Source organism: Patiria miniata, unplaced genomic scaffold (genome assembly GCF_015706575.1).
Source record: "Patiria miniata isolate m_02_andy unplaced genomic scaffold, ASM1570657v1 HiC_scaffold_3, whole genome shotgun sequence".
In the NCBI taxonomy this organism is placed as follows: domain Eukaryota; kingdom Metazoa; phylum Echinodermata; class Asteroidea; order Valvatida; family Asterinidae; genus Patiria; species Patiria miniata.
Genome location: NW_024037069.1, coordinates 9,120,901 through 9,135,032, shown reverse-complemented (window position 1 = coordinate 9,135,032; position 14,132 = coordinate 9,120,901). Strand labels below are relative to the sequence as shown.

The following is a 14,132-nucleotide window of genomic DNA, read 5'->3' as shown; positions in this document are numbered from 1 at the left end:
TTACAACAAGTCAGTTTCAATTTGTTTAAGAAGAAATGTGTTGGTTTTTTTGTTGTTGCCAATTTTGATTATGGGTTCATGTTGGTGATTGTAGTGTTTATGCAATATGTGGTGCGTGACTGCAAGCAGTAGAGTTAGTAAGGTAAAATCTGTCAGGAGTCAGTATGGTGCATCAGAATGGTATTTATCTCCGGTTTCCTTGGCATGGAATGACCAAATATACCCCCTGGTTGGTATTAGCCGGTACCCATTTATATTCTTGGATGGAGAGAGGCAAGTTGAGGTGAAGTGGCTTGCCCAAGGACACAACGTATGGCCAGCAGCTGGATTTGAACCCCTGACCCTCTGATCATGAGTTACAAACCATAACCACTGGGCCACATTCCTTCACTGCAAGCACTAGTGTGCAGCAATTCAATTCTCAGTTGGACTTAAGTTGCATTTTCACGTACATTCAATGTTTCTTATATCGTTTTTTTCCCCCTCATCTTTCATTCAAGGTTTCCAAGGCAGTGAAGCTAAGCAAGTTTATAGTTGAATCTGACGACGAATCCATAAGGAGCGGGGATAGTAAGTATGGGGAAGAAAAATACATGCTACACTGCTACACCAAGTTTGCAATACCTTATTTGTGACAAAATTTCATTGCGGAGGTATAATGCTGACATGTGTACCAATCATGGTTTTCTTCAAGCTAAGGCAGCATGTCAAAATGCACAGTTCATGTAGAATATCAGTATTTTGGGGCGACAATGTATGGATTTGAATAAGAACCTGTACAACTCAAAGTTTCTATCAGTATGCTCTGTTTGTCATCAGGAGAAGTCCATAGGTATTGTCACCAGGATTTTCTTTCAGGATGGGAGACATTTCAGTGGTGGCTGTTTTGAAATTGAGAAGTTTTCTTTAAGGGTGGAAGAAGTTCAAATGATTGATATTTCCTGTGTAGCACATAGTTTTCCAGAATGATGCACAGATTTTTTTTATCAGCAAGTGGAGTTCTCAGTTTTTCCAGTAAGCGTGGGGAGAGCCCTCTCCTAGATATGACCGGTGAGACCGCCGACTGTCACACGTTGTCGCTGCAAACTTACACTTGTTGCTTGCCTCAACTCTCTAAAACATTGGAATATTCAGAAGATTTGTCAGTGTACATATCCTTTTTGGAGAGGACTAGTGCCAGTTAGACAAATGCATGCCCGAATAAAACAAGAAAATTATGAGTTTTTAGTGATTTTCTAAACAAGTTTTTTTCTTCTTTAGCCTCTCAGCGATCAACAGCCTCCAAGTCCCGCATCCCCCGTGCCGTCTCCAAGGACAGCCTGGCCAGCAACCGCTCCGCCTTGCGAGGCGCCAACCAAGACGTCAGCAGCAGCAAGATCCCGCGCTTGGCAGGCACCAAGGCTCCCAATCCCACCGCTGCCACCGATTCACCATCCAAGGCAAAGGCCGTGAATGCGGGGAAGGGTCGCTCCATGAGTGACCCCGATCCGTGGGATGACACCCCAACACCAACCCCTAGAGACGATGCCCCTCCTGCTGATAGCTTTGCTGCCACGCCTAGAGGAGTACCTCTCACGCCCAGAAGTAGTGGCCTTTCATTTGGAGAGGTATCCCCACTGTATACTTGTGTTTTCTCACTTCACAGTCATAGAGTTTTATGTCGCCTGAAAGAAATTTTGGGAGACACTAAATTCTGTATGACCATAGACGCCTAGACCTGTATGACTATAGACCCGTAGCCCTCATTGTATGTTAACGTTTCGGTTTAGTTTTTGAAGAAAATGTATAACTACTTCTACATGCTTTCATGGATTTTCATGAAACGTGGATGTAGTGACCCTTGGGTGGAAAGACACAATTCCTCATTGGATTACTGAGGTCAAAGGTCATGTATGGGTCATTAAAGGTGATTGATTTTAATGTATTTGGATGGAGTGTACCTTGGGTGGGGGATCATCATAACTCTTCCACAATTGGATGTCAACTTTCATCTAGGGGTCATTTGAGTCATTTGATGTTTTTTAAGAGCACAAAACATAGGGATCGACCGCGGAAAAAGGAGACACATGCGATCCGCGGATTACTTGTTAGCCAGTGGTCCACAAACTATGGGTAGCCATTGTTATTAAGAACAATTGTGTTTTATTCTTGATGTTTGTGTTCATAGAGTGGCAGTGAATGGGACGACGATGACGTACTGGGGGTTCTGGAAGGAACGTCTCCTAAGAAAATGACAAATGTAAGTTTTGGCTAACTTCTAAACTTGAATTGGAAGTCATGATTATAGTAACGTAAATTTGTACTTGATTTTTAATAAAGGGAGTGCCATTGTGAACTTGAATTAAATTTACAGTTGAAACTTCACTGAATCGAGTTTTACTAGCAAGATATCAACAATAATGTTTTTTTTTTCTTGGTTGCTAGGTAACAAAGGAGAGACAGCCAATCTCTGGTGAGTATCATTTAGTAAAAAATTCCTATGTATCTATTTAATCTGTTGAAGCCTGTTTTGAATTAATGGTAATGCGCAGTCTGTGATGAAAACAGAAGATTTTTATCTGTTAAATACATTTATCAAGTGATGATGTTTTTTTCCCGTTTTTTTTCTTTCGACCTGCTTACTTTTATTTATGTATGATTTCCTTCCTTTTTTCTCAGCAAAACCAAATGACGAGGCGGAGAAGAGACCTCTCAGTTCACAAGACAAGCAACAAAGAAAAGGTACGGTCCTGCTGTGCTCATTTTGTTTTGGGTTCGGCCCCGGGTCATTTTTAAGTTACTCAAATTGAAAATTACTGAAATTTTAAAGATTTAGAAAACAGTTTTAATAGAAAACAGTTTTAAGTCATAAAATATTGGTTTAAAAAAATGCAAAACATTTGTGTGATTTCAATTTGTAAATTTGGCTGGGGAATTTGACTTTTAAATATAATGTACTCTTTTGTGGTATACAAATAATTAATGTTTTTGAGTACAATGGTAAGAATGGTAATGAGTTGACAGATGGAATGTTCCATTTCAAGAGGCAAAGCCGAGTGGAATGGAACGTTCCATCTGTCACCGAATGAAATCAGTCTTTCCATTGCACGAATGTGAAGCATTCATTATTTGAATTATAACGTCTGAGTAAATCCTCGTCATCTGATTGGTCAGAGCCTCCAAAAGTGTGACCGTGCAATGGAACTTCCATTCACCGTGGAATAGAACTTCTATGTTTGCAGTGAAGAAGGGTCATGGATTGGGACAAATAATTCAATGACGTGATCAACGACCCGATTCAGGTGTTGTTTAATAAGGGAATAAATGTGTGTTTCAGGAGGTATTATAACACTCTGTTTAAGACCTCGGCTTCGCCTCGGGTAATTATCATCCATCCAGACTCCCACCGGTCTTAAACAGAGTGTTTAATACCGACCGAACACATATTTATTCCCATTCATGAATACCTTTTCAGTCCAAAAAAAAATATTTTCGGTCCAAAAATCAAAACTAGTCAAAAACTAGACGTTGCCAACCATTTTGTTCAACAATTTTACTTCATGTTTTACGAAACACCCCTCTGACTATAATATGGAATGCCCCTCCACAACTCGTTACCTTATAAGGACATTGGCGTGCGCGTCGCGCGTACTGCGCGATGTCGCGCAAAACGCAGCTGGGCTGGTGTAAGGTGAATTTCGGACCATGAAATACTGATTCGCTGGTAGTATTGCGCATGCATTTGTGAGGAATGTGAACGTTCAACCAATGAAACGTTAAAAGGCACCGGATTTCATGGGAGTCCAAATTTCATGTGACACTGGAAAAGTCTTTAAGACCAGCTAGCCATGTCTTTATCATCCGTTTAAGACCGGCCACGTGACGGGCTCTCGACCAATAGGAATGCGTAAACTGTCTTAAGTATTTATGAATATTAAATATAGCAAGCAAACAGTTGTAACACAAATGTAAACATTGAAATGGTCCCTCCTTCAGGATATTTTGTGTTTGTTTATTTTTTTAGATGTTCTAAATAAGCTAGGAATGAGCGACGTTGAAGATGATGACGATGATGATTCTAGTCTCAGCTTCACTGACGAGGAACCTAAAAAACCGTCGCTTGTCAAACAAAGTCTTCAGGTTGGTTGCATTCTATCAAAATTTTCACCCGTCGGAACTTTAAGAATCAACATTTCTTTGAGCCCATATAGTTTATTTCTAACATCAATAGACTGACATATCGAGCTCTGCCCGTGATGTTTCGACCAAGCACAGCACAACAAATGTCCCTCAAAAGAGTTAACTTAATCTTACTTTATCCTACAGAGCTTTCTTTGACAACCCATGGTTGACACGTTTTGCCATCCATGGGATGCGATGCAGAGGCATAGCAAGGTCATTTTTATTGGGGGGAGGGGAAGTTACACAATAAAAAATGTGCACTCGCACATCCATGCTAAAAAGAAGACAAGGTTTCTTCTCTGGACACTTGGTCTCCGAAAAATCAAATTAAAAGGGGGGGGGGGGCAGGTACTTACTATCTTCCTATGGGGGCGTTGTTCAAACCGGATGATCATGCCTACTATCAGATAATAGATGGCACTTTCCAGGGCAGCACAGTTGCTGACGGTTGCGCGAAATTACAAAAAGGGCACTTATAAAAAGCTGCTGGTAAAAAAGGGCGCTTGTTTTAAAAAAAAATGGCCACTTATTTTTAAAAAAAAGAAGGGCACATGGTTAAAAAAACAAAGAGGCACTTGTTTAAAAAAAATGGACACTTGTTCAAAAAAAGGGCACTTTAATGGAAAAGGGCAGTCTTTGCAAAGACTGTTTTGGAGTTTATTTTCTTAAATTTACACAGCATAACCAGAAATGAAGTTAATCCAGCAAACACAATCAACAAGATATCTCTGAAGTGGCATCATGCTCATCATTCGTTTCGCATGCATTCTTAAAATATGGCGCACATACATTCTTGCAACCCTATTGGTCGAAGGGGCATTGAGTGCACGCATACCATAAGTTATCCCGCAAGCGCGAGTGGATCACGGAATAATGTAGTGCGTCTGTGTCCCACAGGCCGAGTGGTATGTGGGACACAGACGCACTACATTTTCCGTGTTCCACGAGCGCGAGCGTGATAACGAATTTATCTTCAAGCAAACTTGACGCACTCAAAAGATTTTCAGCGGTTATCCTATTACACGTGCGTGTATGGCGTGCACATCTTGGAATAGCGCAATACCCGGAGTGCGGTATGGACTGTAGCCGTGCTACTTGGTTATATGTAGCACGGCTTGTTGCCATGGATCGACCAATCAGGATCGAGGATTCAAGTTTACTTGAAGATAAATGTCTATGTAGCACCTCACTATAAATGGTTTCAGATTTGTCTGTAAAGCTGCAAAAAGTTTTTAATACAATCCTGTTTTTTCTCTCTGTGATTGGTGTTTTTAGTCGAATCCTATCATCAAAGCTGAAGATGGCCCCATTGTCTTGAAAACAGCCAAGGCTGCAGCAGATGATGAAGAAAATGAAGGTAAAGTAAGATTTCATTCTGTGATATCAAGATTGGCGCTTTCAATTTCTTTGCCATTTGCCGTGTTTTGAATGTGTGAAGCGGAGGTTAAAAAGCACCTTTTGTAGAACTGTCCTGTTGCAGTAGTGTCAGAGTTACATAAAAGCTTCGCATGTTATTTGCCAGTTGTCATAAACGTAAGGTTCATTGTCAACTGTTTTGTTATGGTTCACAAATTTGAAATTTGAGAAAACAGTTGGAAAAAAGTGAGACTAATGTCTCATGAGAATCTCATTGTAAGTTCTGATGCTTTCAAAATGAGAAAATTCCAAATGTAAATGATTACAAATTTGAATCATGAAGCATATCTTGAAAATGATAGTGTGTGCCTTTCAGGTACGGCACCCCACAAAATAATTTTTTTTAAATTTTGTTGAAAATATTTTGTTTTAATTTTTAACCTAAGTAATACCAAGAATTGACATATCGCGGTAGAATTGCGTTAGAATCGCTTCAATGCAGCTTGTGAAATATTGTCCAATTTTTTTACATGATATTCAAATGGACGCGGAACGTCCAAAATCTGAGACAAACAGACTTACTGTACATAAACTCCATATGGTTTTCTAAGGGGAGTGGCTAACTTGCAAACGGCGTTAGGTCAATTCCCTATGATAAGTACTAAATGAAATAAGTTTAAAGGGTTCATGAGATGGATTGTTTCTTAGGAATGCATTCGATGCAACTTTCTACTCTTTAAGTGTATGAAAACTATTTGACATCCCTTTTTGGTTAATTTTACTGAAAAGCGCACTTCTTTAAACATTTAAAATGTTCGATGTTTTAATTTCTGGACAACTGAGGGCGTTGTTGCTGTGATGTCATTTCAGGAAGACACTGTTCAGTTCAGGGGTTTTCTGCTCAAATTGTGAACCCAAAAAAGTGCTCATTGAAAACATCTGTGAGAAAGGTTTGCTTATTAGCTTACTGTCATGTACTGACACAACAAATTACCAAAGAAAAGAAAACTTACGACAGCAAAATGTCCAAAATTTTGGCAACATTTGGTGCTGAAATAGCTGTAACATTGAGGTTTCTGCCTGAAATGACATCACAGTTTTTCTCATCAATATGAAAATTGGCGTCAGCATAAAAACAAAAAAGGCACTAAAACACCCTTGAAAATGGCAAACGAAATTAGGCCCCCCAAAAAAGTCTCCGGTTTCTGGTATGGAGCTTGCCCAAAAAGTGGTGCGGCGACGCGGCTTTTTTTTTTTTTTACCTGTTTTTTTTGCTTCAAATGTCGGCTGATGACTGCAAATGGTGCCCGACTAAACTTAGTGCAAATATTATGGGAGACCAGAGAGGCCACATAAAGCTTATTCTCGATCATAACCCCATCTAAAAACACGTTAAAATTGTGCAGCAGCAGGATTCCAGTCAAACCAGTGAGTTTGGCGGTTTTGAGACATCATCTTTCATTGAAAAAAAAACTTTTTCATTTTGCCGACGCGCATGGCTACGGCGACGCGCGCGCATACCAGAAACCGGAAACTTTTTTTTTTTGGCCTTAGACACAGAGGTGCATTTTCAAGGATAGCATTAAAAACAACTACATTGCATGGGCCCTTTAAAGATTTGAGTTCAGAAGCATGTCAATTTTAATCCCAATTGTATTTTCCCATGTATATCACTCTTTTGGCTTAGCACATAATAAAAATAATATTTTTGGAAGACCAAATTGAGTGAAGTATGAAGTTCTTTTTCAAAATCATGGATGCGCAGACAATTATTTGATTGAAAAGTGCACCAATTTATTTCCAACTTTTCTTCTTTCTTTCCTTTGCATGCAAACAGAGTCAGACTGGGACTCGGACGTAAGTCTTTCTGACTTCATTTCTCCTTCAATTCTATCTGTGCGTTTTGTAGTCTTAGGGTTGAGACTTGTATGTAACAGATAATAGGATTTATTTACTTTCTGAAATTCTTTGTTCAATTATCCATGAAAACATATGAGGTGAACGTTGAAAAATAACATGTAGTATAAGTAAGAACCCACTTTTTGTTCAGTTTATTTTGTAGGATGTTGAAGAGTGAATTTTTTTTATTGGCCTCAGAACATTAAAACTGTTGCATATTCTAACTTTCAAGGAAATTTAAAGCATTTTGTTTGAGAATTGTTATGTTTAGTAATTTAAATGCTGATTGTAATGTTGGACTGAATTGACTGTGTTTGTAATTTGCAGAATGATCTACTACCGTCCAATGCCTCTAACGGTAAAGGTAAGACTATTGTATGTCACATAAATTTCAACTGTGTCTTGATTGGTGATAAAAACTCGGCAGAAAGCTGTGTTGCCTGCAAAGTATGGTTAAGTTTGAGGTAAATTTGCGTGGACCAAGGGTTAGAAATTAATTAAGGCATGGGGCCTATTGTTGATTTTTTAGAACAAAAGATTAAGGGGGAAACAACAACAATATTTTAACCAGTAAGCGTCGGAGTACGTGATAACATGCACTGGCTGTTTTTATACACAGCCACGGCTTACAGGGGTGCGTTTTGGCGGTCATAACCAAGAATTGGTTCGGTGGTTTCTTGTCGGTGAATTTCTTCGGCAATTTTAATTGGGTTAAAATTACGCGTGATAGTGTAGTACTCAAATCCCCAAAACAATTAGCCAAAGAGAAACCAACGAACCAATTCTTGGTTATGACCGCCAAACGCCGCCCTGGTTAAGACGTCAAGATTGCCTCGACTCGCCTCCGGGTGGCGTCTAAACACGCTAATCCTTCGTGCCTTTCGTACAGGCACTCAAAGACCGTGAAGTCTGTGTTGTAGTGTGCACGGCCTATTGTAACATATTGAAACGTATGAGGTTTGGGCAAGAAATATCGCACAAATACTGTTGAAATGACTCTTGTGAATCAGTATTTGTGGCGTTTGGCTGTATATCAGAAGTTGGCTGAAAAATCTTGCCCTTTGCGAAAAATCGAAATTTTGGGCAAAAATAATCCCGGCGCGAAGTGGTTAACATTAAAAGTGGCTTACTCCACTGTTTGAAGAATCAAAGTACTTAACTCTTTCGCTACGGAATTTAATTTACCTTTTTCGTCCCAACTGGACGTAATTCAAAGCTGAAAATTCAGCCGAGCGTCGATGTGGGCCCCGCCATCTTTGAATGTATCTCCGTAAACAAACTGCTCACAATAACAAAAAGTGCACCCCAGCCAGACGGAGAGCCGCTGGCAGCGGCTCGAACTAGGGTCAGAGGTTATACGATATAAATTATGTAGATATGGCCCACGTCATGGGGACATCATGTTTATTCATAGCGACGCAACCGAGCCGCTGCCAGCGGCTCTCCGTACGACCTGTACAATTTGTATGAGCCGCCGTCAGCGGTTGCCGTAGCGAAAGAGTTAAGCTGTTTTTGTTGATGCATAAGAAATATTAATAATGTTGGAAATGAATTACCAACTTATTATAAAAATGAGTTACGAATTAATATGTCGTACAATTTATACTCCTCAAAAGTGGCTTACTCCACTGTTCGAAGAATCAAAGTACTTGTGTTGTTTTTGTTGTTGTCTGAAAAATATTAATAATGTTGGAAATGAATTACCAACTTATTATAAAAATGAATTACGAATTTATATGTCGTACAATTTATACTCCTCAAGACTGGTTCCCCGTCAGTACACAACTTATCAAAGAATTTTGGCCCTTCCTGTGTAATTGTGTCAGCATTAAGATGTTCTTTACATCATCTCCTCATTAGATCCGCCAGTAATAAAACCCGGAGATTCAGGGATCCAGACCAACTCAGACAGTCTAGCCTCCAAGTCCAAACCGGCGTCCTCACCCCGCGTGGAGAGGAAGTTACCGCCGATACCCTCCAAGGAGGCACCGGGGAAGGGCGGAGATTCAAAGGAGGCAGGGGAGGGCGGGGCCAGGGAGGATGCTAGTAGGCAGGAGGAACACGAAGTTGATGAGGTGATCGAAGATGACGATGATGACTGGGACTCGGATGAAGATGATGAAGAGGAAGAAAGTGAATGGGAGAAGGCCAGGAAGAGTAACAGGAGGGTGAGTTTACTTTTTTGGGGTCAACTTACTTGTTACTTTGCCTGCAACAAAGATGCATTCTTCATGCAATTTTCGAAATTCATTCAGTTGCTACTTTCCTATTAATATAAAAGTTATTCAACCTTGAATGGTAAATCAAATGAAAAAATTCCGCCGATTTGTTTTTGAATTATTTCTTCGCAAAATTTGAATTATTAGCTGCCAGGCAATGATTTGGCTCTCGCAGGGCGGGTGAATTTGTGCACAAAATGAATTGAAGGCCCTTCTCAGATGATTGGAGACACCTCAAATCGGAGTAAAGTAAATTTGTTTGTTAAAACAAAACATACAAATTGAAACTTTGTTAGGAGGAAGAAAACAAATCTGAATTTCAAGAGCATGGGGTATACATATGCTATTTTCAGCAGCATCAAGTGGAACGTGCATTTTGGGTTAGTTTTATAACATATTCCTGATTCATGGGACCCCTCTCAGCCTCTGTACTTTGTGTGTATGGCAACATGTGTATGTTGAGGAATGAAAAATTGCCTTTTTTGGGGGATTGTACTGCCCCCACACAATACACCTTTTGCGTTTAGGCGGAGTTAGCGGGCATTGGTTTTGTATCGCTCGAATAGGCATAAATAAACAACATTAAAACAAAATCAAAAATGCCCTCTGAGATGCATGCAATGCATTTATAAGGTCTATGCAGTGAATTTCCACAGCTGACAAAGACATTTATAACAGATTTATAGAATGACTTGACGTTTTTAAAATTGCAGAACGAGAATCCCTTTAGCCCTTCTATGCAAACGTACCTTGCAAGTGACTGTTTTCAACCCTTAAGAATTCCTAGCCCTCATAAAGCAGGATTGACTGCCTTGGACTGCTCAAACTCGATACAGCTATGCTTTGACTCCGGTTGATTGATAAAACAGCTGTGGCCACAACTTGCCTGCTTTGTCTGTTGACCCAGTTTGACTAGTCACAGTGCTTGCTTGGCATGTGATCTGACTGCTGGTGACTAGCCTTTGTTAAAAGTATTGCAGGGGAAGTGGAAGTGAATTTTGACTGGACAGCAGGAGGGTTAAGATATCAATTGTTTTGAATCCTAAAAGACTAAATTCTGAACATTTCTTTCTCATAGCGTGATGCAACATGTTTCACTATGAAGGGAAAAAAAAAGACACCCCAAAAAACAAATGTAATATTGGTGTATTGTAAAAGTGCAGACACTGTAACTATGGCAACGACCTGCTGTGGTTGTCCTGGTTTTATTTAGTCACATCATACTACAAACGATTTTTGTACTATTGTTGGCCTGAGCACCTCCTCGGTCAGGTATAAAATTGCTTTGCCATAATACAGTACTCACTTGTGTTCAATTTTTAATAGGCTGTGCCAGATATACCGAAATCCAAAAAGCATAATTTTCTGTTCGATTCAGATATTTGAAAAATGTGAGAGGCCTTGTGGAGATGATGAATTTTGAATGAAGTTGAATGAATTGTAAAAGTTGCTTGGTTTTATTATTTGCCAAATGCCACATCTTTGTCGAAACATGAGGAATAATACGTGAGCAATAGTAGCTCTTCTTTGAAACTGGTCAGATTTTGGGTGGCATGGGTGGCTTGTGCGTAAAGCGCTCGCCTCTCACCAAGGTGACCACGGTTCGAATCCTGGCCGCGGATCGCATGTGAGTAGAGTTGTGCGTTGGTTCTCTCCTGTGCCACGAGGGTTTTTCTCCGGGCCCTCCGGTTTTCCTCCCTCCGGAAAAATCAAACACTTTCGATCTCAGGCTGTGCTCCGTGGTCATATATGGGTCGATGTGGCCGGCAGCCATAGGCGCCTTTACGTGCCAGCGGCCCGACCACGTTGTAGCCGCGTCCTTCGCAATTCAGCATACCAGCTGCGAGTAAGGATGATTAGCCTCCCAAATTATTATTATCAGCCATTCTGCGACCTCTTCTTTATATTACTTTCATTAGCTCTGTCCATTGTTGACATTGACAGGCGCAGGTGCATGCAACTGTCGATTAGCAGCCACTTTAAAGGCTGGGGCATATTGAACAAGATGAGCGTATTTGGAATATTTGTTCGATCAAGTCCACGTTTGAATGATTTAATGCTAATTTACTCTTAAATGCACAGGCCTAGTTCATTGTGGGCAATGCATTACGGAGCCTGCCATAATTGGCATAGTAGGCTGAGCTATCCGGCGGTATTTGGACCATGAAATGATTGGACTAAGTGGGATCTGTTTACGTAGGCGACCTTCCTGCTTTATTTACAAACAGACAAGAAGAGGCATCATATTTGGATGTTTGCCCAGGTTGATCAATGGGTTTTAGGGTTGAGAATTGTGGATAAATAAACTCATATAATTTTGATTGTATCAATAAATGTCATAGTTCAAAATTGTCTTCATTTTAGGGCTTTAGGCATTGATGTACCGGGTATCTGTGTTTAAGTTCCATTTGAAGGGGAAAAAACGGATTTTCTTTTTACTTTGAGAATGTCAAAATGTTTCCAAGTATGTAAATAAAAGTATATCTCTTCTGTAATTTTTACAAAGTAATTATTTTGAATAAACTGCTTAAAATCAATTATTGGTTTTTACATGAACCAAGGGTAAAAAAATAAAAGGCAAAAGACTGATTTTCACTTGTAATCGCTTAAGGTGTTGTTCTGCAATTTAAACGGAGAATTTTTTTTAATTATTATTTTTTATTAATGCAATGAATGTTTCATGAAGTTTATTATCTACAGCATGACTTTCAGATCAAAGTACAATGTATTTTACTTCAAAATCAAACCAAAGGGAACCTTGGTACAAGGAACCTTGTATTACCGGTACTTTCACATCAAGAGAGAAAACTTCATGAAAGTGATCTTAATTTAAAGGAAAATGAATGTAAATGAAGATGCCACCCCTCATTGATTTCCTACTTATAAACTTGCAAAATATAGTGATGCTATTCTGCAAAAATATCAGGGCATTGATTGAAAATGTCACATACAAATAGCCTTACCAATATTTTTCCAGTGGGATAAAATGGAGGCAGGAAAACGCTGCCAACAAATTGTGAAATGTTGTTCTAAACAAGGCAAACCAGTGTACGGTATGACAATACCTGTGAGTGACAAATGGCCAGGGTATGGCCGAACCCCATTTTGGATTGTGACATTGATTATTGGTTGAAAAAGGTAGGGTTGCCCCTCCCCCCCCCCCCCCCTACCAATTTTTCTCCAGTCTGCCAACCTACTGGTACATTAGCTTCGAATATTGATCCACTTGACTGGCCAGCAATGATATGCCGGGCCCAGAGAGCAAAAACCCTTTGTCATGCTTTGTCGTCGGCGCTTGTCATTATACCAATGGAGCCTGGATGCTGCGCAATGCAACCCTCAAGGACAAACTTGGCGTAATGAAAATTGCATCTCCTGTGCAGTCAGACTCCTTTTGTTCTTTAGTATTAGAACCACCTGTACACACTGATGTCTGTATTGCTGTTAGTGTTGCATTTTTGCTGCCGTATCTTTTTGTTTAGACCTATCCATTACATCAGTATGATAAATTGTTGGATTCCAAGCAACAGGTTAGTTTTGGTGTTTGTGTTTTGCACGATCAGAGAGGACTTTGAAGAGAGATTATATTTGTACATTAATATCAGGCATGTCAGGCATGGAGTTTTTTCTTGTACATCAGATTATTACCTGCGCCAAGGAGGTTATGTTTTCACCGGCGTTGATCAGTTTGCCTGTTAACAGGATAACTGACAAAAGTTAGGGACGCATTTTTATGAAAATCTTTTTGGGGGTGGTCCTTGGTACTAGTACAAAATCGTTTAGATTTTGGAAGTGATCTGGGTCTGGATGCAGACATTTTTGTCAGGATTTTTCACCCATCATATGGAAAACTTTCACCCTGTGTGACAGCTTCGTGTGTGTATCGCTGACCCGGTGACCCTGTATGCCTTATCACCCACCTAATCTAACCACACAGGTCAATGGACTAGACCATTTTATACAATGGGAGAGTGGAAAGGTAGACCGACACAGGCATATACATGTAAACTACAACATGTTTGAGTTTAAGGATGTGTTTTAGAAACCACATTTGTACATTGGTGCTGTGTGTAATGGAGGGAAATGGTTTAGTCTTGGAAGAGGTGTGCACTCTCTGAGCCCTTTCTAGTTTTTCTTATTTTGATTTCCCATTTGTGTTAAAATTTAGAAGAAAAAAGTTACCTCTCAGTTGGATGTCTGAGTAGTTTCGACAGTAAACAAAAGTAGAAAAAATAGGCTGGTGGGCTACATGTATATCAAATTCCCAGTGTTGTAGGACTCGAGTCCAGGACTCGTTCTCGAGTCGGACTCAAGTCACATTTTTCGTGACTTGGACTCGACTCGGACTCGACCATGATGACTCTGACTCGATCTTGGTGACTGGTGACTCGAGTCACGTATTTTCATCAAAAGAAAATACATAACGTTAAGTATTTGTGCCACGAGCGTAGCATTCTATTTTACTCCATAGGCGAAACACGGCGCCACAGTAAATTG

The 14,132-nt window shown here is 40.0% G+C and overlaps 1 protein-coding gene across 1 annotated transcript in view; it reads left to right on the top strand.

Moving 5' to 3' along the window:
* Positions 1-14,132, top strand: part of LOC119737771 (ankyrin repeat domain-containing protein 26-like) — a 72,782-nt gene that overhangs the window by 8,708 nt on the left and 49,942 nt on the right. The window contains exons 9-18 of the mRNA XM_038212362.1: positions 501-570; positions 1,261-1,607; positions 2,168-2,239; positions 2,425-2,452; positions 2,659-2,721; positions 4,004-4,119; positions 5,437-5,518; positions 7,355-7,374; positions 7,744-7,780; positions 9,277-9,584. Of these exons, the coding sequence (XP_038068290.1) occupies positions 501-570; positions 1,261-1,607; positions 2,168-2,239; positions 2,425-2,452; positions 2,659-2,721; positions 4,004-4,119; positions 5,437-5,518; positions 7,355-7,374; positions 7,744-7,780; positions 9,277-9,584 (1,143 nt within the window). The remainder of the gene's footprint in view (positions 1-500; positions 571-1,260; positions 1,608-2,167; positions 2,240-2,424; positions 2,453-2,658; positions 2,722-4,003; positions 4,120-5,436; positions 5,519-7,354; positions 7,375-7,743; positions 7,781-9,276; positions 9,585-14,132) is intronic.